This window comes from Hypoxylon fragiforme (assembly GCF_022984875.1).
Source record: "Hypoxylon fragiforme strain CBS 206.31 chromosome Unknown GGS25scaffold_3, whole genome shotgun sequence".
NCBI lineage: Eukaryota > Fungi > Ascomycota > Sordariomycetes > Xylariales > Hypoxylaceae > Hypoxylon > Hypoxylon fragiforme.
The window spans coordinates 825831-848812 of NW_026054758.1; the positions used below are offsets into that span (position 1 = coordinate 825831).

Genomic DNA, 22982 nt, shown 5'->3' on the forward strand with positions numbered 1-22982 from the left:
GGTGCGGGAGAGCTACCCGATGCATGGTGGGAGCTATGGCTAGGTAGAAATGCTTATCTACCTCGGTAGGCACTTATATGCAGGTCATGCATAAGAGTATCGTCTACAACCTAGATAGGCACACAAATATATCGGCGCCATACAGGCGCCACTCCGAGGGAATTCTTGTAGGTATTATGTTATGTATGTTGGTAGATAGTTCGATCCTCGACTCAGCCCTACGATAGTATAACCCATTTGGACAGATCCAGAACCCCCTCGAATTAGCTAAGTAATGCGTTCTGTATGTGATCTTACCAACTCTCATCCTTCAAAATTACGTTTGTCCCATGACCTCAACGCCTGACCATACCTCATCAGAAGCAAGGGGACGGGTATGAAGGCCAGTGCAATAAATCCCAACACCGAGTTTCCCCAACCCAGCCCCAAGTTCTGATAAAGGGGTGGTCCCGCGAGGGGGAAGAGCGTTCCACCAAGCTGTCGGAACACGGCGCTCCCGGCTACGGCGCTTGCGGAATACACGCCAAACGCATCGACGAGGTAGCTTCGCACCGGTATCGTGGTGGACACCAGGCCTAGTCCCAGGATACCACTTGCGATGATCGGCGCCATGTACTGGACGCGGAACTCGGCTGTCCACCCATACATGAACAGGCCAATGGGGAGGATGAAGCCCCCAAAGATGACGGGCGGCAGGCGCTGCTCAGGCCGCATCTGCCCGGTTTTGGAATGCCGACGGATCCAGAGGTCTAAGGTGGAACGGCATACGAAAACGCCAATCACGCAGCCGACCCCTACACCGAAATAGGTCTAGGTAAGCAAAGATGGAGAGGAAGGAAAAGTAGGTAAGAAAGATAATAAGGGTGTGACACTCGTAATATGCCTGCAACTCACCGAGTCCTAAGAAACTGAGCCCTACTACACTTGACGAGAAGTTATAAACGCTCTCGAAGATGCTCGTGATTGTGGTCATAACTAGGTATAGATATCCGTACACGACGCCGACGTAAAGGGACAAGAGGAACAAAATAGGTGAGGTAAATAGCAACACCAAGGGCCGTACACAGGCATTTCTGAACAGCTGCCGTGCTGTATGATTAGTCTCGTATTTAGACCTATAACCTGGGTTCCCCGTCTCCTTCCGTAGCTTCTCTGCTTTGGTCCGCAAGATCTGGACCGCGTACGTCTCCCTTAAGAGCGCGAGGAAGCACAGCTCTATAAAAGCGCACAGGATGGCGATGAGCCAGAAGCACCAGCGCCAGCCCAGCGAGTCGCCCAGGAACCCGCCGATGATCGGGCCGACGACGGGCCCCAGCATCGGCGCCAGCCCGACCATGGACATCGCGCTGCCGCGCTCCTCCGTCCTGAAGAGATCGCCGACGAGACTGGGGTTGAGCGCGGTGGAGACGACGGCCATGCCGTTCAAGAAGCGGAACGCGACGAGCATCTGGATGTTCGTGCTCAGCGCGCAGGCGGCGGAGAACACGATGAAGAGGATCGTGCCGACGTGGTACAGGTAGAAGCGCCCGTACAGCTCTGACAGGGGGGCGACGACGAGGGGGCCGATGATCTCGCCTAGTTCCCATATTGAGACGATGAGCGTGATGTAGACGTTGTTGTTACTGGTGTTGCTGTTCCCCTGGTGCAGGTCTGCCAGGATTTGCGGCGCAACGGGTGCGCAGATGATGGTCCCGAGGGTTCTCAAGATTGGGATGTGATATCAGCACAAAGGAGAGACTCGATAGGTAGATACTGTAGGTATACGACGTAGAAATGCGAGGAGAGCAACCTTACACTGCGAAATCCAAAAGCGACACCAGGACAATAAGAAGCCATTTACGTCCCCGAGACCAGTTCTGGGGACTGGAAACGTCGGTTTCGCCCTCGAAATCAACGACAAATTCTTGTCCTGTCTGCCCTATCCCTACTTCGTTTGAGGAGGAGACATCGTTGTGCTTAGACGATATCGAAGGCAAGTGTGTTTTTTCTGTTGCTTCTGCTGAAGATCCTACGGTGTCGTCTGGCCTTGTATCGCCGGACACCTCGACGGCTTCAATCATCTTCAATGCTTAGATGTAAATATATATTCCCTTACATTTGAAGGTTCTGGAGAGTGATCATAAGGTGATCTAGATTAATATCCACCTATACAAGTTTACTACATCCAACTTCTCTAACCTAGTAGGTACCTACCTATGATATCCATATGGTATATACCAAGGTAGCTTTACTTACATATTATGCAGGTAGATAACCCAGATAGGCCCAACTAACAGGTATGTCGCATCAACAAAGAGTGGCGGACGCATTTCCAAATGCAGCGATCCGATTCGCATTACTTTACATGTAACTCGACATACGCACTTTAATGTCAGAATATTGCAGTAACGTGCCACTATAATGTCTAGCACTGTAATACCTAATCCTACCCAGCTATATGCCTACACAGGTACATACATACATGTAGCATCCATCCCTTGGAGGCATTGAACGTAAGGGATATCCATGGATGCTAGGTACCTACCTACCTACCTACCTACCTACCTAGCCTAACAACAATCAGTTAACCTTCTGCCTCGTCTCAGGAGCATCCCTCTTCATAACCCATCCATGAATCGGACAGCCGAGCCATTTCCTCACTTTCCCGAAATCCTCATCGTCCTCGTCTGCCGTCGTGGCATCCATGCTCAGCTCGTCAATGACATAGAACCCGCTCTTCTCGTACACCGCGCGGGCCATATCAGTGGACTCGACAAAGGCTTCGAGCCCTAGCTCGTCGGCTTTGTCCGTCCCCCATTTCAGCAGCAGCCTGGCCGTGCCTCGGTTCCGGTGCGCGGAGTGCACGAAGCAGTAGGATAGGACTGTGAAGTTGTAAAGTAGCGTGCGTGATGGTTAGTACATGTAATGTAAGTAGGTAGGTTGAGGTTGAAGTGGAAGGGGGGCAAGGGGGGTTAGGTAAAAATAAGATCAAATAAAACATACGCAGGTGCGGCTTGCTCATGTACTTGGGACGGTGCGCACTCAAGCCACTGTAGAGCTGGTTTCCTATTTCTCTCATGGGACCTTATTGGACACCCCTTATTTTAGTGTCTATGTATTAACATGATCGATATAATACCTCCAGCTTCTTATGCTTTTATGAAAAAGAAATCCGTGGATTAATTATCGTATACACCATACCTTCAGGTAGCCAGTAGGCTGTTTTCACTGGCTGCTCTACCACGTAGGGATTAGTCCTGTGAACGATCCATTGCGCACCACCAATGACCTGGCCGGTCTCATCGTCCGTCACATAAAGCCAGTGACTGTTAGGATCGGCATTGTGCCAGGCCAACTGACGCGCGCAGCAGTCTTCGGGGGAGGACCCTGTGGTAATTTCCCAAACACCGTTGAATGGGTGGCTGTACGCTTCGTGCTCTACATCGCACACTGCTTTGAACTCTTCATCCTTGGTCAGTTCGTGAAGCTTCAGCGGCATGGTTACGGGGGAGGAAAAAGGTCAGGTAGGAGAAATTGGAGTGATAAAGAATTGACGGATCATTTTGTTCATATTTCTTTTCTTTTTCAATATTTTGGTTCTTTCTCTTTGGTTGGAGATATGCGTGCTACCTACCTACATGTAGCCTTGAAGACTGCTTGTTAAGTTGGATTCAGGGGCGACGAGCGATAATGGCAGTACCTATGCAGATACATACAGTACAATTTGAACGGTCCCGAGTTTGAGCATGGCATTACATAGGTACATAAATGGAAATATGTCGATGAGACAAGCTTTTCAATGTTACTTTTATGGAGCGTTACATTCGATAAGTCCGTCCAATGTCTCAGCCCCCCAGACCTGCACAGTCATAACCCCCGAATGCCACCAACCATACCCTACGAGTAACGATCGCCTAGGTAAAATCTAACCCGTCAGATAATCTACTATTCTACATACTTATGTTGGTAGGTAGAACTTCTGAGGCTTTTATTTTCAACTACAATCCTATAGGGATTCTATATAATAGTCTCTGCTATGTACGAATAGCTACATCCTATCTCGCCTACCAGGGCAGTGATATCCATCCACAGGATCAATTGCCAGATTCCGCTTATTATAGCGAGATGCACGGGATATGTGCTACAGTGTGGCCACACATGGGCTTGCCTACCCTAGGTGCCTCCCTAGACAGGTAGCTGAGCTGTCCAATCACTCGATGACCTCGCTGTAGATCATATCAGACACCTACCGGCACTCTATGTAAGCAGCCATAGGCAAATACATGTAAGTCAGGCAGTCAGTCATTCGACCCAAAGTAGGTTATCTCGTCGTTCGGTCGATAGACAAGCCCGATTCGCTATGTAGGATGTATGTATCCCTCCTAAAATTCATTTTCAAATTTTTTTTTTCACATTTGCCTACCTTCATACCTAACTAATCACAGTAAATCCAGCCCAAACCCTTGCCCCCAGGCCTTCATAATGATCGCAGTATGTATCGTACTTGAGCCAAGTATGAAGCTGAACGACGAGAGAGAGAAGACGTTGTTGATATGATTTAAAAGACTCAATGAACTCTTCCGACACCCCCGTTTCCTTGCAAGACAGTCCCGACAATCACGGGGCTGTGGTCAACATCGTATCTTGGTTTCTCCTCGTTTTCAGCTCGCTGCTTATCCTCACCCGCCTAGGCACGAAATGGGCCGTGTCGAGGGTGCTCCATGTGGATGATGGGATGATAGTGCTATCGCTAGTTGAGTCGCGCCCGTCCCAAGTCCCCGTCCCCGTCCCCGTCCCCGTCAGCCCCAGGCTACTGGGTACAATACAATACAATATTGTGCAATACCAGGGGCGCTGCCTAGGCAAAGATTGGTTTAGCGTTCTGACTATCGCTAACCGTGATAAATAGATCTTATGCATCTCGCAAACCATCGCGACCAACCTAGCGGTTGCCAATGGGCTGGGTCGGCATATCGACACTCTCTCGGATGAGAACGTCATCGCCTTTCAAAAGGTGCACCTCTTACACCCTCTCCCTTCCCCTTTAGTTTGGCTCCGTCGGTGGCTGACTTTGGGAATCAACCCTGGTAGTGTTTTTATGCCGCAAATGTGCTCTTCATATCCAGCCAGGCTACATCGAAGCTGTCTGTCATATTCTTCATCCGAGTCATCTCACCCTACACTCTCCACCGGCACCTAACCACGATCCTCATTGCCGCTACACTCTTATGGACCTTAACCTCTACTCTGTTATTATTATTCCAATGCGATGTCTCCAGAGTATGGGATTCTCTCTCGAATCAATGCATGGATGAGAGGGCGATGTGGAATTTCATCAACACGGTGAACCTCTTAATCGATGTTGGCTTGGTATGCTTGCCAGTGATGGTGGTTTTGAAGCTGAGGGTCAAGTTGCAACGCAAGATCGCGGTCGTGTCGTGTTTCGGAACGCGGATCCTGTAAGTCTGGTCTCTCCCTAGATGCTCTACGCATCCCTTACCATAGGTACCTAGTACACAAAGGTTGCTAACATACTGCTGAATAGAACCATAGCCGCAATCATTTGGCAGATGATAAACTCGCAACAGATACCAAATCATCAAGACGCCACATTTTCGTATTGGTCTCTCGTGCTTTCCATGTCGCTGGCGGAAAACCTGGGCATCATGACAGCTTGCGCTCCCTACCTAAAGCCACTGCTAGACAGTCTCGAGTCCGGTTTGATCCGGAGCGACGATATTCGACGTCGCGCAAAGTCTATGGGGAAGTCTACCGCCGACAACTCAGGGGGGCAGGATCAAAGCCAGGGAAACAGCTCTGCCTCTGCCGCGAGCCGCTCCAGATCTATTGCACATGGCGTGTCACACGAGTTACAGGATCTGGGGAATCCAAACTCCGCCGTGACAGCTTCCGTCACAGCCGGGGGGGCGGGAGGCCATGGCAACTGGGAAACGGCGAGTCAGTCTAGCCAGGGGAAACTCATCAAGCAGGTCAAGACCTGGGGCGTTACGAGCTCTTAGGCGCCGGTACGGTGCATATTCATATCATACTATTCTTGTATTGGCAGACCTACAAGTAGCATTCACCTGTACTATCTATTGATCTAGAATTTATACCCATTATGTACAGTATAATATAGAGATGTCTAGTTCTGGCCATTAGGTACATATGTGCATGTATACATATTCACAGAGGCTGTGACAAAATTCGACACGGCAACTGAGAAAGAGTATGAGTAGGTATTTACACACCTGCATCTATCTCGCTCGGTTAGGCAGTAAGATTCTCTACGGCGTAAATACACATAATCACGACTACCACCCCCTCAAGCACCCCAGGGATGTCAGCAGTAATTTGGCGTAAATACCTGTTAATGCGTAGGTAGACGGATGTAACGCCAACCACCCCGAGTACAGTGTGACGATTAACAGTGTGCGTAGCTTGATTTTACTGGCCGGCTGGTTATCTCTTGCTTTCCTTCCTGCTGTGTAACGGTGACGGCGGTTCAGATATGATAGGTATTCCATCTCGCTACATCCGAAGCCCGAGCAAATCAACCAACATACATATCTCCCTTAGGTAGGTAGTAAAGTAAGTAAGCAGTAAAAAGCACGAAAACCCAAAATGCACAAAGGCAAGGCAGCCGAGACAATGTAGAGCCGCAGCTGCCGCTGTCGCCGATGCCCCAGCTACTGTAGGGAGTGGCGCCCACGTTCTGTGTCAATGGTCTTTTGTCTTGCACGCGGGCTTTTTCTAAGAAATACACGCAGACACACAGAGATCGCCACACTTCTTTCTTTGAGCCAACGCCCTATATTTCTCACCCACGTTTTCTATGTCCTTAATTAGCCCAGGAAGCTCAATATCAGGGTCAATCTATACCTTCTGGGACTTAGGTACCTGAAGACACAACTTAGACGGGTTGGGGTTGCGTATTTAACCCAGGGAGTACGTACAGAAGCCGGCCGGCCAATGAGAGGCGCAAAAAGCGAAACATCGAAAAGATGTCGAAAGACTATGAGATGAGCAGCTTCAAGCGCCGCGATGACGATGATATCGGGCCAAAGTCCACGTCAGCGGATATCATCAATGCGGACACATTCTCGGCTGAGGAGGAACCATTGTCGGCGGGTCGCCGGACTAAGCTTCTGATCGAGAATGATAATCAGACGCTGTCGCGCCTGGGGAAGGTGCCGGTGCTTAAGGTGAGAAGGGGATATATCCATGCGTACTTGACTTTGTGTATATGTTATACGTGATGACCGGGTCGCTAACCACGTATATCATGTTGACAGCGCAACTTTGCCCTGATGTCCATGTTAGGGTTTAGCTGCACGGTGATGAATACCTGGGAAGGAGAACTCGTGTGTGTCCACCCCTTCATCCATCCACTCCTGCTCCTATTCCTCCTATAATATCACGTGGCACTTCGGTATGTATTCTAGAACATCAATTGGAAAGCTGACCGTTATCCGTTAAATCGCAGACTATTTCTTCTGTCGTATGAGAATGGAGGCTCCGCGGGCTCGATCTACGGCTACATAATCGTCTGGATTGGTACCTTGTGTGTGTTTGCAAGTATGGGTGAACTTGCGTCAATGTAAGCTCTTTCAATTGCGTCGACTAGACTATGCCTTGATTCATATCTAATACTATATCTACACAGGGCACCGACGTCGGGGGGCCACTACCACTGGGTATACATGCTAGCACCAACCAAGTCACGCAAGTTCTTGAGTTACTTCATCGGTATGTCTACATTGTCCACATAAAATAGCCAATAGCCTAACCAAAACACCAGGCTGGTTAACAGTAATCGGCTGGCAAGCCGCCGTCGCGAGCCTCGGCTTCCTCGCCGCCGGCCTAATCCAAGGTGTCGCCGTGATGGGCAACGCGAACTACACGCCGCTAGCCTGGCAAAAGACGCTCTTACTATGGGCGTCGATCGCGTTCGCCGTCTTCGTCAACACGGTCGTCAGCAGCGCGCTGCCCAAGATCGAGGGGCTCGTCCTCATCCTGCACGTGCTCGGCTTCTTCGCCATCCTCATCCCCTTGGTGTACCTGAGCCCCCACGGCAGCGCGAGGGAGGTCTTCACGGTGTTCTCGAATGAGGGCGGCTGGCCGACGCAGGGGCTCGCGTTTATGCTGGGCATGATTGCGTCGGTGTTTAATTTTCTTGGTATGGTGCCTGCCTACCCCTATTGTAATAGTTGCTTGGAGATTTACTATAACTTGTGTACTAACTCCTATTTAGGTGCCGATGGTGCTGTACATGTAAGCACCACTTACCTAACCTAGCCAAGGCGCTTAAACCTCCACCACTCAGTGTCACTAACAGGCCTACGCAGATGTCCGAAGAGATCCAAAACGCCGCCATCATCGTCCCACGCGCCATGGTTTTGACCATCGTCCTAAACGGCGCCCTCGGTTTCGGCATCCTAGTCGCCATATTATTCTGCGTCGGAGACGTCGACGCCATCCTCGAGTCTCCCACGGGCTACCCCTTCATGGCTATCTTTGAGCAGGGCGTCGGTTCGGAGCGCGGCGCGCAGACCATGGCATCCATCCTGGTGATCCTCAATCTCTGCGCCACCGTCTCCCTGGTCGCTTCGGCGTCCCGGATGACCTGGTCCTTTGCGCGGGATAGGGGGTTGCCGGGGTGGTTCTACATTAGCAAGGTCAGGACCCCCCCACACCACCACTGCATCAACATCTGATCATCACGCTAACAATACCTAACCCACCCTCTAGATCGAGCCCCGGACCTCCATCCCCGTGATCGCCATCGCCCTGACAACCGTGATCTCCTACCTGCTCGCGCTCATCAACATCGGCTCCTCCGTCGCCTTCAACGACATCGTCTCGCTCGCCATCAACGGGCTGTACGGCTCGTACCTCATCGGCAACAGCCTGCTGCTCTGGCGGCGGCTCGCCGGCCACATCCGCCCGTACAACCGGGACCACGAAGGGCTGACGAACGTGTCGCACGACAACCTGTCGTGGGGGCCGACGCGGATCCCCGAGCCGCTCGGGAGCATCGTCAACGCGTTCGGGTGCGCTTTCTTGCTTGTGATGCTGTTCTTTAGCTTCTGGCCGACGGCGATCAATCCGACGGCTAGCACGATGAATATGAGCGCGTTGATGGTGGGGGCGACGCTGATTTGGTCGGTGGTGTACTATGCTATCTGGGCGAGGAAGGTGTATTCTGGGCCGGTTATTCAGGTCAGCTAAGCTAACTAGGTAGGTAGCTTGAACCTTTGGCCTTAAACTGTTGTTTATATGAGCTGCGGCTCTGAATTCGCCAAGCATTTCCCCCCTATTTTAGCCTCATTGGCTCAGTTCAAAATAGCAACAGCTCAAGGACACTCAGGGGGGGGGGGGGCATTATAACACACATGTATATAAGAATGTTACGATTATCTACAGCACCTTGTTTATATAGTTTAGAGATACTTCATCAGGGGCCAAAATAGGAGTTATCAACGCCTTCCAAGGTTCTAACAGATCCAATCCATTCATTCGTAAAAAATAATCCCAACAGATCCCTCGCGTCCCAATTGCCTACAAATCTACTGTCCCTGCATGTCAATCCAATCCAACCCAATATACCCAAGCCCTCGTATCCTAGTTACCTTCCCAAATATCTATCTACCTACGTCCCACCCACCGCCACCCCCAAAAACTCCACATGATTATCCGTAACCGTATCATTAAACGCACTCACATCCTGATAATACAGCGGCGTACTCCCACTCCCACTCCCACTCCCCTCCGTGCCCCTATCCCCATCCCCTCCAGCACCAGTCACTCCCTCCAACGAAAATATCTGCCTTGTCCGCCCAACCCCAGACGTGTGGCTGTTATCCGCGAGCCGCATGTACGTCGCGGTCCCGTTGCGCGACGTGCTGAGCACCGAGCCCCCAAACCCGCTTCCCCCCGCAGCAAACGCCTCCAGCCCAGCCGGAAACACAGAGTCCCCACGGACCTCAAGCACAAGACTCTGGTTCAGATCCGCCCTCAGCGCCAGATCGCCCGCGTCCGAGTACGCCGCCGAGCTGCTGCAGTACAGCGGGTAGCTGTAACTAGCACTGTACTCGATCCCCAGCCCCGCGCCGGTGGCCGTGTCCGCGCCCGCGATGCCGAACGTGTTCACGTTGTCGAAGCCGCCGGCGTAGACGCCGCCGTTGTTCGAGTACGAGAGGGACTGCGCCCAGGTGACGGTGCCCTCGGTGTTCTGGGTTCTCACGTACGAGGAGATGGATAAGGTGCGCGTGACCGCGAGGGTGTAGTCGAGGGTATCGTTTCCGCCGGTGGCGTTCTGCGTGATGCGCTGCGAGAACGCGATGGTGGGGTCGGCGGTGAGCTGGGCGCCGAGTTCCCCTGTCGTGATGGAGGCGGTGTCGGCGTCGAGCCAGAGGAAGATCTTGCCGGTGATGTACCACGAGCTGTCGGTGGTCGTGGAGAGGTGCGCGCTAGAGACGCCGTCGTCGTCGAGGCCGAGGACTTGGATTGTGAAGGTGTGCGCGTTGCCGTCGCAGAGGAGCGGGAGCCACGGCGTGATGTCGATCTCGTGCTCCCTGATGTCGAAGGCTTCGATGCCCACGATGGGGCGGTGCAGTTGGGGGACCACGCCGCCGGTGTAGATCACCGGAAACGGCCAGGAGACGCCGGCAAGCCGCCCATCGATGAGAACCTGGACCTCCCGGAACGGCGAGTACCCCGGGTACGTCCCGTAGTCGGCCTCGAAGGTGTTGATGGCGCTCTGCGGAACGTTGCTCCACCAGAACTCCTCGTCGCCTTGACCTTTTACGTCCACGGTGAACACGGCACGATTCACGTTCTGGGGAATGCTAACGATGTTAGTCGCGTTTTGCTCCGGGTACGTAAACTGACTCGGCTCCCCTGTAGATCCCGTGCGTTCGGAAATAGGGATGATCAAGTCGGCGGGCCCACGCTTTTCCACAGAAATCGCCGGACCCTTAAAGAATGTTGCAGTGAGCGTCGTGTTGAGGATCCCCGTGTAAGTGTCATCTACTATGCTCTCCAGGTCGAAGATCAATGTTTGGGGCGCCTTCCACAGAGACACGAAGGGCGTCATGTCCTTGAGCCAGACCCAGCGGATGCCGGACGCGGTAGGTTCGGCCGTTGATGTCCTCCATACCTCCGTGTCGCCAAAATACATGACGCCCGTCCGATCATATTGTCGCCCCTTCACTAGCACGGTGAAGTTGATTACCACACGATCAAAATCATAATCAGGAGGTGTATAATTGCCTTGGCAAAGTCAGAATTAAAATAGCCCATGTTAAGGAAATGAAATATAGCTGCGTGTGAGCATACCAATAAAAGGAGCGCCGTAGCTATTGGCGAAGGAGTGCTCCATCAATACCACCACGAGTCCGTCCTCGCCTACATTCGGGGCCGGGCTTGCTTTGTGAACCCCATCGCGGAACGCGGGCCCTTGAGGCATCAACACAGGACCGGCGACCTGGAAGCATTCCAACGGTGCGCCCGTGGCAGCAGATATAGCGCTACTGGTTGGCGTGGGATCTGTTTGTCTAGCAATGAGGTTGTTAAATCTACCAAAAGGACCGCGAGGTATTACTTTGACACGTTTATCGACTACCTTTTGCGGTGGATATTTCACGTCCGGGTGTGTCCACGACAATCCTATCAGCAAAGTCATCAACAGGACCCATTTCGCAACCAGGGCGCAAGCACCGCCACTCATCGGGTTCGAGCACAACATTTCATTCGTTCCTCAATTCGTTTCGGGTTGAAGATGCTGCTGACAAGACAAGGCAAGGGAAGTCAAGTCATGCATTCGAGAATACTAGAATTATCGTATCGATCCGGTTTAAGCACGACATTTTTGCTGGCATATTTGCTGGCGGTGCGACCCTTGCATGGATATATGCATTCCGGAATCGCGGACTGATAACGATGCATTCTCCCGCGCAACATAAATAGGTAAATATCAGCCGAGAACAGAAGGTGATAACGCCAAGCCTGTTCAGGGATATCCAAACTATCCCACTCTCCCTCCTCTCTTTTTCTCTCTTTTTCTCTCCACCTCTAGATAACCCCCCTATTCATCAGTAATCAGGTCGGGACTTGAATGAACTACAATGCCCGATTTAGCAAATACATAAGGGAGAGGACAGCAAAATACTACCAGGTAACTGCCCAGGGTTAGGGGTATATCCGCCATGACGCAAAATCAACTCGCTTCTCTCTTCTCAACCCAAACAAATACGAGCAACAATGTTCTACCTTCATCCCGACCGAATTATTTTGCGCCAATCAACAACTTATTAGTTTAGGTCACCATTCCATGTCACCGCCTCCTTACAAGCAAGCTTTGTCGCACTGCAGACACGCACGCGTAAATTCAAAGTATCAGCTGTTCATAATCATAGTCCGTGTTCCCTATCATTCGTCAAGTATGTTAGATTTCTACGGATATAAAAGGCCTTGTCAGCGCACCACAAAGAAGGCGTCCATCCGCATCCTTTTCATCACACCAAATAACCCCCTCTCAAGAAAGGAAGAAAGAAAACAATCAATTTCACCTCTTTCAAAGGAAAAAAAAACATTTGTACTACCTAAAATGCCTGCCCGTTTCCCAGACAGAACTGTTGCCACAGCCGAAGCGAAGCTGTCCTCTAACGCACCGCCCAGTTGTCAAATACTTGTCCAAAAGGCGGGCGGGCGAGCTGTGTGGTCTCTTGGCTCTAAATATGTCTTAAAGGACCGGTTCTACTATCCATGTAGCGAGATCGAGGCCCGCAACACGGAGTATGCTGCACAAATAATCCGTAATCCATTTGCGAAGATGATCGCATCTTGGACGGAAGGAGACCGGTACCTCACGATCCAAGAACGCCTTGACGGCGAGCCATTAGAAGATGTGCATTCGAAATTGACTCAAGGAGATCTGGCGCGCATTGGACAACAGGTAGGTTTGTACGTCTTAAAGCTGAGAACCGAAAACTTCACTGAAATGCGGATGTTAGATGGACGACCAGTCATCGATCGCCGCTTATTCAAACCTGCCCCGGGAGTAAGCTATGCAGTCTGTACAACCGAGAAAGATGTCGCCATGAACTTGTCTCTCGCGATTGCGGGACGTATTGATCACTCTCTTCTCCAAGGTTTCATGGCCAAGATGCCACCTGCCATGCCATTCAAGTTCAGCCACTCTGATCTGCACGAGGGCAACATCATGGTCAAAGATGGCAACTTCGTCGGTCTTATCGACTGGGAGCTCGCTGGCATCTACCCCTCGTGGTGGGAGTTTGTCAATAGCTGTGAGCTTTTGAGTGATCATCTCCCGGCCGAACTCCAAGACCAGAATGCATTGGCCTGGTTTCGTATTTACCATGCACTCCGAGAGCTGCCTAGTGACGATAGGCTTACAGCCACAGTAAATGAGTACCTTTCAAGGTAAGCAACATCTTCCAAGAGTTTGATTAGTTGCATGTTTCTTCTACTAGGTGAAAGGCTTTGCCAGCTCAATAAGGGCCAGGCTTAAGCCACTACATAGATAAAGGTGAGTGAAATCACATTCTTAGTGTAAATTAATAAAGTTGATACAAACGTTCCATGTATTACACATAGGTAATACCAATCATTCTTCTAGTAGGTCAAACCACTCTGGAATCTCCTTAATGAGACTCCACATGTACTTTTCTAGTCGAGTCGCACATTTCGAGTATACCGTTGTTCCATCATTATACTTCCGACAATTAGTAAAAATTAATTTGAGATCGTCGACAAGTTCTTTCGGGGTATGATATTGATCATTCTGTAACCTTTCGTCCATGGTGGAAAGGTCCATTGGTGATGCAATGACATTGTAATAGTCAGGGACTTCATCTCTGTTAACCGGGTTTAGGAACGGCCACGCTTGTTTGTGGTTTTGAATTTGGTATAGAAAACGACGAAGTTCGTTGAAACGGGGACCGTGGCGCGGTTCTCGTGCTAATTCGTCCATTTCGGGAGACCAGCTAGTTGCCTGAATAGCAGGAATTGAGAGTGGATCAATTGGAGTAAGAGTACCGTTGGCCCATTGCGCAGGTGGTTGATGGATAATGTGACTTTTGCTCACGGCACGAATTTTGGCCAACACGGTTTCCTTCTCTTTAAGGAGCATGCGACCAGCTTCAAGATAACGGATCCGGGGAAGCATGGAACATTGCATGATGGTCCCTCCTTCGTAATCTTTTATATATCCCATCCAGAGCTTCTTATCAAGGGTGATCTCTTTAGTGAAGCCTTGCTTCTGGAAATATCCGGTAGCATAATTATCAGCGTAAGTGAGAAAATGCATTACGGGGGAAGTAGCTTTCACGTAATCCTTCAAATGGGCCATAAGATGTGCTCCGTATCCCTTCACTTGTTGGTCGGACGAGACTGCGCAAAACACGATTTCGGCAAACTTGTGAGGTCGGAATTCTCGGAAAGTTATTCCACCAATAACCTCTAAAGGCATTTTCACGATGGCGATGGATGTATGGGTGAGATCATAGACCAGGCGTGCAATATAATCTTTGGGCATTTTCGGGAGTTGCTTTTGAAAGAGGCATTTGAGCCCTGTAAGAATAATCCAACTCTCTCTGGTGCCATCGTTGTTGACAACTCGGAACTCAATGTCCCCGTTTCTTTCCTCTATAACTGCAGGCTTTGAACCAGTTAGTTGGAATATTTCCTACCTAACGTTAAAAGGTACTAGCACACCTTGTCTGGGAAAGGAACTCTCCAAGTTGTATCTGGAGGTTTAACATCCAGCCCCAGTTCTGTAGACTCATTGTGAGATTTCTTAATTCTTTTGGTGTCTCTTTTGGTGTTAGGGGGGCGGTTTGGTTCCTCTGAAGGCTTGCGCTTCACGACGAGATTTTGCTCACGGTTGGCTGTCATGATTGCGATCCTTCTTTGTCTCCGAGCGTTGAGAAGACACCCACACTACTACCCCTCAGAAGATGAGGATGGGATAGGTGGGGTCCTTTATGATTGGATGATTGAATGATTGAATGAATATAACAGTGTGTTTGGAGATGCTTCGTTGTTTGGTTGGTTGGTTTGATTGATGACTTGCTAAGTAAATATTGAAGCTGTTGTTACTGGGTGAACAAATCACAGTACAAGTTCGAAGCTTCTTAATGGTTCTTATGATCACGGGCACTGTGTTTTAGCTGTCCGAAATTGAAAAGAGAACGTTAATACTAGTTATGTAGGTTAGCTTGGTCGATTAGCTCTGATTAGCTCCTCTATATTTAAGGTTTATGTACGCGACTTTGATTGGGTATAAACGCCCTGATGTGATTCGGCGTAGCGTACTTAGGTAGCTGAGGTCACCTGACCTTAGGAGCAGTGCTGGCTTGCGATTAGTTAGTAGGCAGGGCTGACAGGGAGGTTGTATGTAGTTATGGAGAGGGGCTTCTGGATGAGACAGCGGCAGCATTCCCCGAAAGCAACCTTGAAAAAATGAGGGAGAAGCAACAGACAATGTAAGCTAACTTATCCTATGACATTTTTGGTTTAGATCAGTTAAATCTCGATGGGAAAACGGTGGAGGGATTGTATGTACATTCAACTTGCTGTCGCAGTCTCGTAAACTTAGAGAGAAACCAAGCCTAGATGGATCTTGCATGACAAAAGAGACCAATCGTAAGAAATGACCCGTAAGTCATACGACAACAAGTGGAATGGCTGTGGCTTCCTAGCAATCAGGTAAGTAATTTAAGTTCAATCAAAACTTTGAATGTATCGGCTGACTAGGGCATGATTTCCATTTTCCTGATATTCGCTGCCGTAAGTATGACCGAATAAGAAAACGTTTGAGGCTTGGGCGGATTACATACTCCTAAGTTATGAACGGATGATGCCGTAGGACTTAGGTCGAGTTAGTGTGGTCAATCATCAATTAACATTAGATAAATAAATGGATAACTAAATAACTACAGTGCTAGCTCAAAAGTATTCTACGATCATAGTACGATGAGTCTGGGGCAGATAGACCGCTCCAGGAACAGTGCCTAAGCCTGTGTGCAGTCTGTGCGACTAGCCGTTTTTAGTAGCAATAGTGGATAATGACAGCGGCATAAACCCACACGCAGTCCGGGGAAGCGGGGTTAGTGTACTGGGGAAGACCCCTGGAACCCACTTGGCTCTAGACATCGCACGTGAGAAGATGACTAGTACTATCACTTCATTCCTTAAGGACAAAGGAAAGAACGAATCAATCATCTATTAAATGAGTAATGTTAAATGATTCAAAAATACATGGGGAAATGCAATTACTGGGTGAGTGACATCAAAGGCAGGTGCCCAAGTACATGTATGTACATACATACATATCCATGCCCAGTGCTTATTAGGTAAGTTGATGGCGTGTTGTATACTTGCTTTCTGTTGTAACAGTGGAATAATACCCCAACCCTTACTTCGTATGATACATACAACTTTCTAGTTGGGTACACCACTACCTATGTACCCATTCATCAGCACATATCCTGCAGAAGCATACAACGAGTCAGCTCTCATAAAAATGAGGACCTATTCACATGGGTATCCATAAGTACACTAAATCCAGCAGAGGCTGCCTGTATAATGGCATGTCAACCAGCTATGCTAACGAAGCACACCCAACCTAATCCTGGATTACACCCCGGATGATTGGTGTTTAGCTGATCGACGCCGTACCATGGTCTTTTGTTATTGGTTACCCCGCTTCCTCTCTTACCATTTCCCCAGAAATACATTCAGTTCAGGTGGATAGTGTAACTGGGGCGAGTCCAACGAAGGCAGTATCAACCCATCCATCCTTTGTCCTCCCTCCCCCTTTAAATGCCAATGCTTCCCTCTCAAGTTGAAAATAGAATTCCTCTCCAAGATGTGACACTTCAACATCTCTCCTCCTCTACACCTTTCAGCAAGAGCTTCATCATAACAATTACCATCAACTTGAAACAAAGCACTACAAGAGAACTATATCAATCTTAAAGTAATACTCGACTTGCACTACACACGCCGGACCTGAAAACATCTATTCCATCCCTTAAATCATTTCTATCCATCACAAACCATCTCAATACCCATCCAAAATGCCCGTCCGTATCCCCAGAGCTAAGACGAGCGAACTTGCCACCTTTGGCTTCGCTGGTGTCGCCGGCTTCGCTCCATTCTACATGATGCTCCCCGGTGCCGAAGAACGCCTAGCGTCGCAAACCGCTCGATGGGCCCCCCGCTGGGAACGAAACATCTCCTACTTCGCCCCTCCCGCCCAGAGAATTGCCCAACGTGTAGAACCCCGGGTCGAGAAAACCGTCAAGAAAATCGACAACAGGCTACCCCTGGAGAAGATGGCCAAGAATGTCGACCGACGGATCAAGTCTGGGATAGATAAGATGAGCAAAGAATGAATGACGAATGGCTACTGGTGGGAGTATGGTAGTGCGAAATGATCAGACTGACGTGTGCAAAACTTACTATTATCATATACCTATGCACACTTTCTTACTGGAATCATCCAAGACTTGGGGTTATGGTTACTTACAAGTCCCACTTCGTCATATCGAAGTACTAGGGCTACGAGTGCCTAACGCTCTAAACTAGGGCATTCATGACTCGTCCACTACATAGTAAATAAATAAAGCTGAACAATATCTACTATCTTTGCCCCTGTGTCACTTGCTCGCAGCTATATTGTGTCATGATAATTATAGTTCCTTTTCTGAACCATTGGCTTGTTTAGTATGTACACCTGGTCGGCTCTCATATATTTCTCTTCGTACGTAGCCCCTTTAACCATATCTCCTATATTCCCCATTCCTAAAATACTATTCCCCCATCAAACTTTACCCCTCCCTAAACATTTGCGTCTATTGTAATAATTTTGATGCATGCTTACGAAACAGATCTGGCTTGTTACTAGTGGTGAGATTCATTTCCGAGATCGACTTACATGTCCACGTTTCTTACTCCTTTGTCTTACTTCCCCGCAGTTTTCGCCGTTATACTTACTTAGGGGATGGCCGCATCTAGAGTTCACTCTGGCATTAGGTAGAGGAAGGTTTCGACCAAAAATGATCAAAGGTTTTAAGGTCAATGCTTTCAGACATCTAACTAACCTAGATCGTTGTATGCACCTACCTAGCAGTTGGTGGAATCTAGGTAGATAGCGCCGAGTCTCCAACTCGAACGATATTAGATGGTATGGTCCGATGTCTACGCCCCCTCTCTCCGCTACACAGAACAACGCTGATATTTATGAGCCCGCTTGTGACACGGCAATTATCCCGTGCTGAATCTCCGCACTGCTTGCCCTTCTTACATGAGACACACATCTGCTAACTCGACAAAGGGATGATGTAATTACCTCAAACATAAACACAATATACACCTTCCCATAAATAATCTTATAAACTTGCCACCACAACCTTCTAACAATATTATCTCAATTGTACGTATACATTTCAAGAAATACCCTCGCCAGTTCAGCAATCTCGAAAAAAATACTCTTACCCAAGATGCAAATCAAAAGGGGTATCAAAGAGATACGATATCCAAAAAAGAAACATCAAAAAGAAAGAAGTGACCACCCTGGGGGTTGAACCCAGAATCTCCTGATTACTTGCTGAGTAATGATACTTAGTCGTAGTCAGACGCCTTACCATTGGGCCAAGCGGCCTTCTTAGAATGTGAAAGTTGGACGAACTAAGTTGGTTTATAGAGGGACGCTACTGCAACCAATTGAGTTGGAGGTAATCAATTGTGGGTCCTAGATAGATACTAATTGTACGGTGTATCGTCTCGGCGACGGGCGACTGTAACTCAACCTACCTATTATATTTAGTATTATTCAGATTGAATATCATGATTCTTTAAGAATAGCTCAACGGGATAAAAATATATGGCAATCTTCAAAAGCTTATCTATGAAGATACATAGGTGGGTAGTACGAATAGATCTGGGTTGAAAGATGTTACTGACGATTCCGCAGCTTCACGCAAATCCAAGATGTAAGATATATGGCTGGTCCTGATTTGGGGTAGATCGACGTTTGATCCTGCGCGGCTATACACTGATACCGATACTGAGCTGAACTTGGATATGCTGATTGATCACATATCGTGAGAATAGCTGCGGCGAAACATTATTAGGATTAGGTGTAAACATCAACACAACATACAGTAGGTAATTACGTGGGGATAAGCACCTAAACCTGGTAATCTATCTCTCGGGATAGTCGTGCCCCGGAGCTAACAGTGTTGGGATAGCGAATGGTTTGATCCGTGACTGGGGGAGGCTGCCAGGGGTTGGTTGATCTAGGCTGGCCGACCCCTTTTTCTGTATCAAGCCTCCGGATCTAACCTGAACCATCTTCAACCAACTCCACCGTCTGAAATTATCTTCGACGCACCACCGAATATGGCCATATTCTTCAAATTAACACAAGACCAATGCCAAGAGTCGCAACAAAAGAAACAACCCCCCCTAGTGACCTTGGGACGATGAACTTTTTGAATCCTCCCATAATCGCAAAAAGGGTAGAGATCATTGAAGTTGTGATGGATTCGGATGGATTTACGCCACTACATGTTTTGATGTTCGGGATGTTTCAAGATGTACATCGCACACTCGCTAACGGTAGCGTTCCTAGAAATGACATTAGGACTTGATAGAATCGGGCTCGGACGCGTAGGTCGTAGTGTATAGTAAGTAGCCGCGTACGCCCGTGCAATCTGTAATTATAATATAACGACGTTTGTTTCCCTTGGCGACTCGACTATACTACTTTTTCCCAATGGCCGGTCCAACATGACCATTTTCTCTTCTTCTTTCAACAATCTAGTATTGTTTTTGAGTCTTTTTGGATAGCCGGCCTATCTAGGCCGTTTTTCCCGCGACAATGCACTGGTGGCCTTTGATCGCTCTTATTCTAGGGGCGTCGGCTGCGCCAGCGCCCCAGAAGATGCCGATACCTTCGGTGGATCCGACAGCATGTGCGAAGATTTCTCGAGCGGTAAGATCAAACCCAAAGGGTGCGTAATATATATAGATATAGATATCTACGATGTTCTCAATTCGTAGAGTATTAAAAGTTGGGATATGAATGCTGACATAGGTCACTTCCTCTAGCTGCGCCAACTTTTCCAGGGTCCGTGGCGTTCGATTGTCTTAAGTCGGTACCGAATCGGCCTCAGCCAGCCCAGCAGCTCATCCAAAGTCTCAAGGCCTTCATGCAATGGCAGAGCACCCTCGCCTGGCTCAAGAACCCCCCGCCGTCTTATAAGCTTCCCCCGGTCGATATCGAGGCGAGCCTAGACAAGATCTCGGCCACCGCCGCAGCCGGGGGTTACGCGAGCGAATATGACTTCCAGCTTGCGATACTTGAGATGACTGCCGCCGCGCATGACGGTCACTTTTCCTACGTCGGGGACGTCTTCAAAGTTTTTAATTTCGAGAATAAATTAGCTGCGGATATCGTATCAGTGTCAGTAGACGGAGTTACCACCCCGAAACTCTACCGTTTATGTAAGTTCGGCCCGAATCTCGTACCCCAAGCCGGCGAGACCTGTCCGGCAGGCGCTTTACTCATATATATGCTCCTGCTTACACAACCATGTCCTAGCTTCTTTACAACCTAATTCAAGAACGCCGCCGATAGCCATCACCAAGATCAACGGCCAAAACGCCACTACTTTCTTAACAGAGCTAGCCTTACAATACAGTTTTTTCCAAGATCCGGATGCGCAATGGAATTCTCTCTTCCCGATCTACGCCGACTCGGAAAGAGTCAGTCCTTTGGCCTCCTTAGTTGCACTACTGTCCCCGAGCGTGACATTTACGTATGCGAATGGGAAGACCGACACGCAGCAAACACAGGCCGTCCTAAGCACCGGCATAGACTTCACCTCCATATCCACCGGGGACGATTTCTACGATGCGTTCTGCAACCCGGACACAGCCCCCACCACCAACCCGGCAGAAGTGACGCTCACCACGCCGGCACAACCAAAGCGCCCTCTGGTGACCCGTACACCCGAAACTAATATGTACCCGCCTCCGGTAGTCCAGAACAGCCAGGAGGGCACGACCATGGGGTTTTTCCTTAACGGCGACGGGTACGAAGACGTAGCCGTCCTATCCATCTCAGCCTTCACCGAGGACGACGACCCGTACTACCTGCGGCACTTCCAACACACCGTCTCGGCGTTCCTGAACGAGAGCCGGCGAACAGGAAAACAGCGGCTGGTCATCGACCTGAGCGCCAACGGCGGCGGCGAGATCCTCGCCGGCTTCGAGCTGTTCGCGCAGCTCTTCCCGGGCATCGACGCCTTCAACGCGAACAACCTGCGGCTCTCGTCCAGCCTCGCGCGCATCTCGCGCATCCTCAGCACCGTGCCCGCGCAAGAGCAGCAGCAGGCCATCAACTCGTCACCCCTGGTGCAGAACCTGTCGCCGCTCGACCTCGCCAAGCCGCAGGGCACGCGGTTCGGCGGCGTCGAGGACATCCTCGCGCCCGTCGCGCTGCAGGGCGACCGCTTCACGGCGTACATGCGGCAGCCCGAGGCGCTGAACTTCACGCTCACGGGGACCGGCGACCGCGCGAGCCCGCCGCCGGCCCCCTTCGCGCCCGAGAACATCGTGCTGCTCACCGACGGCACCTGCGGGTCCACGTGCACCATCTTCACGTACCTCATGATCTTCCAGGTGGGCGCGAAGACGGTGGCCGTGGGCGGGCGGCCGAGCCCGGGGCCGATGCAGTCGGTCGGCGGTGTCGAGGGGTCGCAGGTGCTGCAGCTGTCCGAGATCGCGAGCGTGGCGGGCGCCGCGATCGGCGCCGACCCGGCGCAGAGCACGGGGGCGGCGGGCGACGAGCTCGCGGTCCTGGCCGAGGGCTACGCCGTCCAGCGCTCCCTGTCGCCCACCAGCAGCCCCGGCAGCGTCAACTTCAAGAACGCGTTCGCCCCCTCCGACGCCCGCACCCCGCTGCAGTTCCTCTACGAGCCGGCCAGCTGCCGCTTCTTCTACACGCCGGGCATGGTCATGTGGCCGGAGCTCGTGTGGCAGTACGCTGTCAACGCTACGTGGTCTGACCCCGAGAGCCTGTGTGTGAGCGGGAGTAGGGTTGAAGACGGGTCGGCCAAGAAGGCGCTGGATCCGGCGTTTCGGGGTAGTGGTGGGAGTGGCGGGATGACGACGAGTCATTCGGTCAGCAAAGACGAAGCCAATAATAATAACCATTCTGCTTCCGCTGCTGCTGCTGTCGCCCAGATGCTTCCCAGTCGGTACGCATTGCTAATAGCGGCTACTGCGGCCGCTTTGGTTACGATGGTGTGGTTTTGAATAGATTCTATACGGCTAGGTGTTTCGGTTTGGAGATAACGATATATTGAATTTTTAATCTTGGGATTGGGATGGTACATACGGGCGGGACGACTATAAAGGTTCAACGTGTATCTAGACGACGAATGTCAGGGGTTTGGTGGTGAGATGTCTAATGCTACATATTCTGCATACCATGGTATATACCTATTTATTATAATTAATCTAGTTAATTACGAAGATCCTCTAAAACTCGGTAGTTGTAAAAAGATATGGCCGCTTACTATTGGCGTTTTGTACGCACGACGAGCTTCTGAAGGATGACATCTTCGAGGATGAACGCAAAGTGAAGACACAGAGCCCAGCACGATTCCAACGAAGGTCTAGATTCCCTAGCTACCTTTGTAGTTAGTTAAGATTCTTTGTCTTCTCTTCTTTGGTTAAGGGGGGCGTACGATTTGTTGACGATAATGTAAGTATGTACAATGAAGTGCCCATAATACCCAGATAAATATAATTGTTGGTATTGCATGTAATCTAACATAGTCGCATAGACGTTGACGATGTCGCGGTGCGCAACTGGAGACACGTAGAGCATGAGTCTTCATGAAAATACGACTCATCACAAGCCTTCAGACATGATCTGCCTACCTAGATACCAGCCCGGTATC

General features: G+C 50.0%; 9 protein-coding genes and 1 non-coding gene across 10 annotated transcripts; 5 read left to right on the top strand and 5 right to left on the bottom strand.

The window, feature by feature from the left end:
* Positions 1–154: 154 nt before the first annotated feature.
* GGS25DRAFT_480207 (bicyclomycin resistance protein) lies at positions 155–2328 on the bottom strand. The gene is made up of 4 exons (XM_049260069.1): positions 2251–2328; positions 1795–2185; positions 895–1700; positions 155–794 (listed from the first exon to the last, which is right to left on the bottom strand). The coding sequence occupies exons 2-4, from the start codon at positions 2058–2060 to the stop codon at positions 304–306; spliced, it is 1563 nt and encodes a 520-aa protein (XP_049118620.1). The 5' UTR covers positions 2061–2185; positions 2251–2328; the 3' UTR covers positions 155–303.
* Positions 2329–2379: 51 nt separating this feature from the next.
* On the bottom strand, positions 2380–3750 carry GGS25DRAFT_480209 (acyl-CoA N-acyltransferase). Its single transcript, XM_049260070.1, has 3 exons — positions 3181–3750; positions 2983–3063; positions 2380–2861 (listed from the first exon to the last, which is right to left on the bottom strand). The coding sequence occupies exons 1-3, from the start codon at positions 3476–3478 to the stop codon at positions 2560–2562; spliced, it is 681 nt and encodes a 226-aa protein (XP_049118621.1). The 5' UTR covers positions 3479–3750; the 3' UTR covers positions 2380–2559.
* A 109-nt stretch (positions 3751–3859) lies between these two features.
* On the top strand, positions 3860–6263 carry GGS25DRAFT_480216 (uncharacterized protein). Its single transcript, XM_049260071.1, has 5 exons — positions 3860–4348; positions 4425–4732; positions 4889–4993; positions 5071–5438; positions 5525–6263. The coding sequence occupies exons 2-5, from the start codon at positions 4550–4552 to the stop codon at positions 5997–5999; spliced, it is 1131 nt and encodes a 376-aa protein (XP_049118622.1). The 5' UTR covers positions 3860–4348; positions 4425–4549; the 3' UTR covers positions 6000–6263.
* Positions 6264–6477: 214 nt separating this feature from the next.
* On the top strand, positions 6478–9509 carry GGS25DRAFT_480221 (amino acid transporter). Its single transcript, XM_049260072.1, has 8 exons — positions 6478–7184; positions 7275–7345; positions 7466–7579; positions 7646–7728; positions 7781–8158; positions 8234–8253; positions 8328–8657; positions 8731–9509. Exons 1-8 carry the CDS (start codon positions 6984–6986, stop codon positions 9208–9210), a joined length of 1677 nt encoding a protein of 558 aa, XP_049118623.1. The 5' UTR covers positions 6478–6983; the 3' UTR covers positions 9211–9509.
* Positions 9510–9631: 122 nt separating this feature from the next.
* GGS25DRAFT_519152 (peptide N-acetyl-beta-D-glucosaminyl asparaginase amidase A-domain-containing protein) lies at positions 9632–11710 on the bottom strand (the record flags this gene model as incomplete). The annotated part of the gene is made up of 2 exons (XM_049263650.1): positions 9632–11253; positions 11320–11710. 2 exons carry the CDS (start codon positions 11708–11710, stop codon positions 9632–9634), a joined length of 2013 nt encoding a protein of 670 aa, XP_049118624.1.
* An 879-nt stretch (positions 11711–12589) lies between these two features.
* On the top strand, positions 12590–13429 carry GGS25DRAFT_519153 (kinase-like protein; the record flags this gene model as incomplete). The annotated part of the gene is made up of 1 exon (XM_049263651.1): positions 12590–13429. The coding sequence occupies one exon, from the start codon at positions 12590–12592 to the stop codon at positions 13427–13429; it is 840 nt and encodes a 279-aa protein (XP_049118625.1).
* Positions 13430–13519: 90 nt separating this feature from the next.
* GGS25DRAFT_169852 (histone acetyltransferase GCN5) lies at positions 13520–15091 on the bottom strand. The gene is made up of 2 exons (XM_049256547.1): positions 14719–15091; positions 13520–14662 (listed from the first exon to the last, which is right to left on the bottom strand). Exons 1-2 carry the CDS (start codon positions 14896–14898, stop codon positions 13610–13612), a joined length of 1233 nt encoding a protein of 410 aa, XP_049118626.1. The 5' UTR covers positions 14899–15091; the 3' UTR covers positions 13520–13609.
* A 1993-nt stretch (positions 15092–17084) lies between these two features.
* On the top strand, positions 17085–17402 carry GGS25DRAFT_519155 (uncharacterized protein; the record flags this gene model as incomplete). The annotated part of the gene is made up of 1 exon (XM_049263652.1): positions 17085–17402. The coding sequence occupies one exon, from the start codon at positions 17085–17087 to the stop codon at positions 17400–17402; it is 318 nt and encodes a 105-aa protein (XP_049118627.1).
* A 1172-nt stretch (positions 17403–18574) lies between these two features.
* GGS25DRAFT_t27 lies at positions 18575–18670 on the bottom strand. The gene has a single exon. It is a non-coding gene; the product is annotated as a tRNA-Arg (tRNA).
* A 1106-nt stretch (positions 18671–19776) lies between these two features.
* On the top strand, positions 19777–22563 carry GGS25DRAFT_169889 (uncharacterized protein). The gene is made up of 3 exons (XM_049256548.1): positions 19777–20024; positions 20122–20517; positions 20615–22563. The coding sequence occupies exons 1-3, from the start codon at positions 19892–19894 to the stop codon at positions 22330–22332; spliced, it is 2247 nt and encodes a 748-aa protein (XP_049118628.1). The 5' UTR covers positions 19777–19891; the 3' UTR covers positions 22333–22563.
* The last annotated feature ends 419 nt before the right edge of the window (positions 22564–22982 follow it).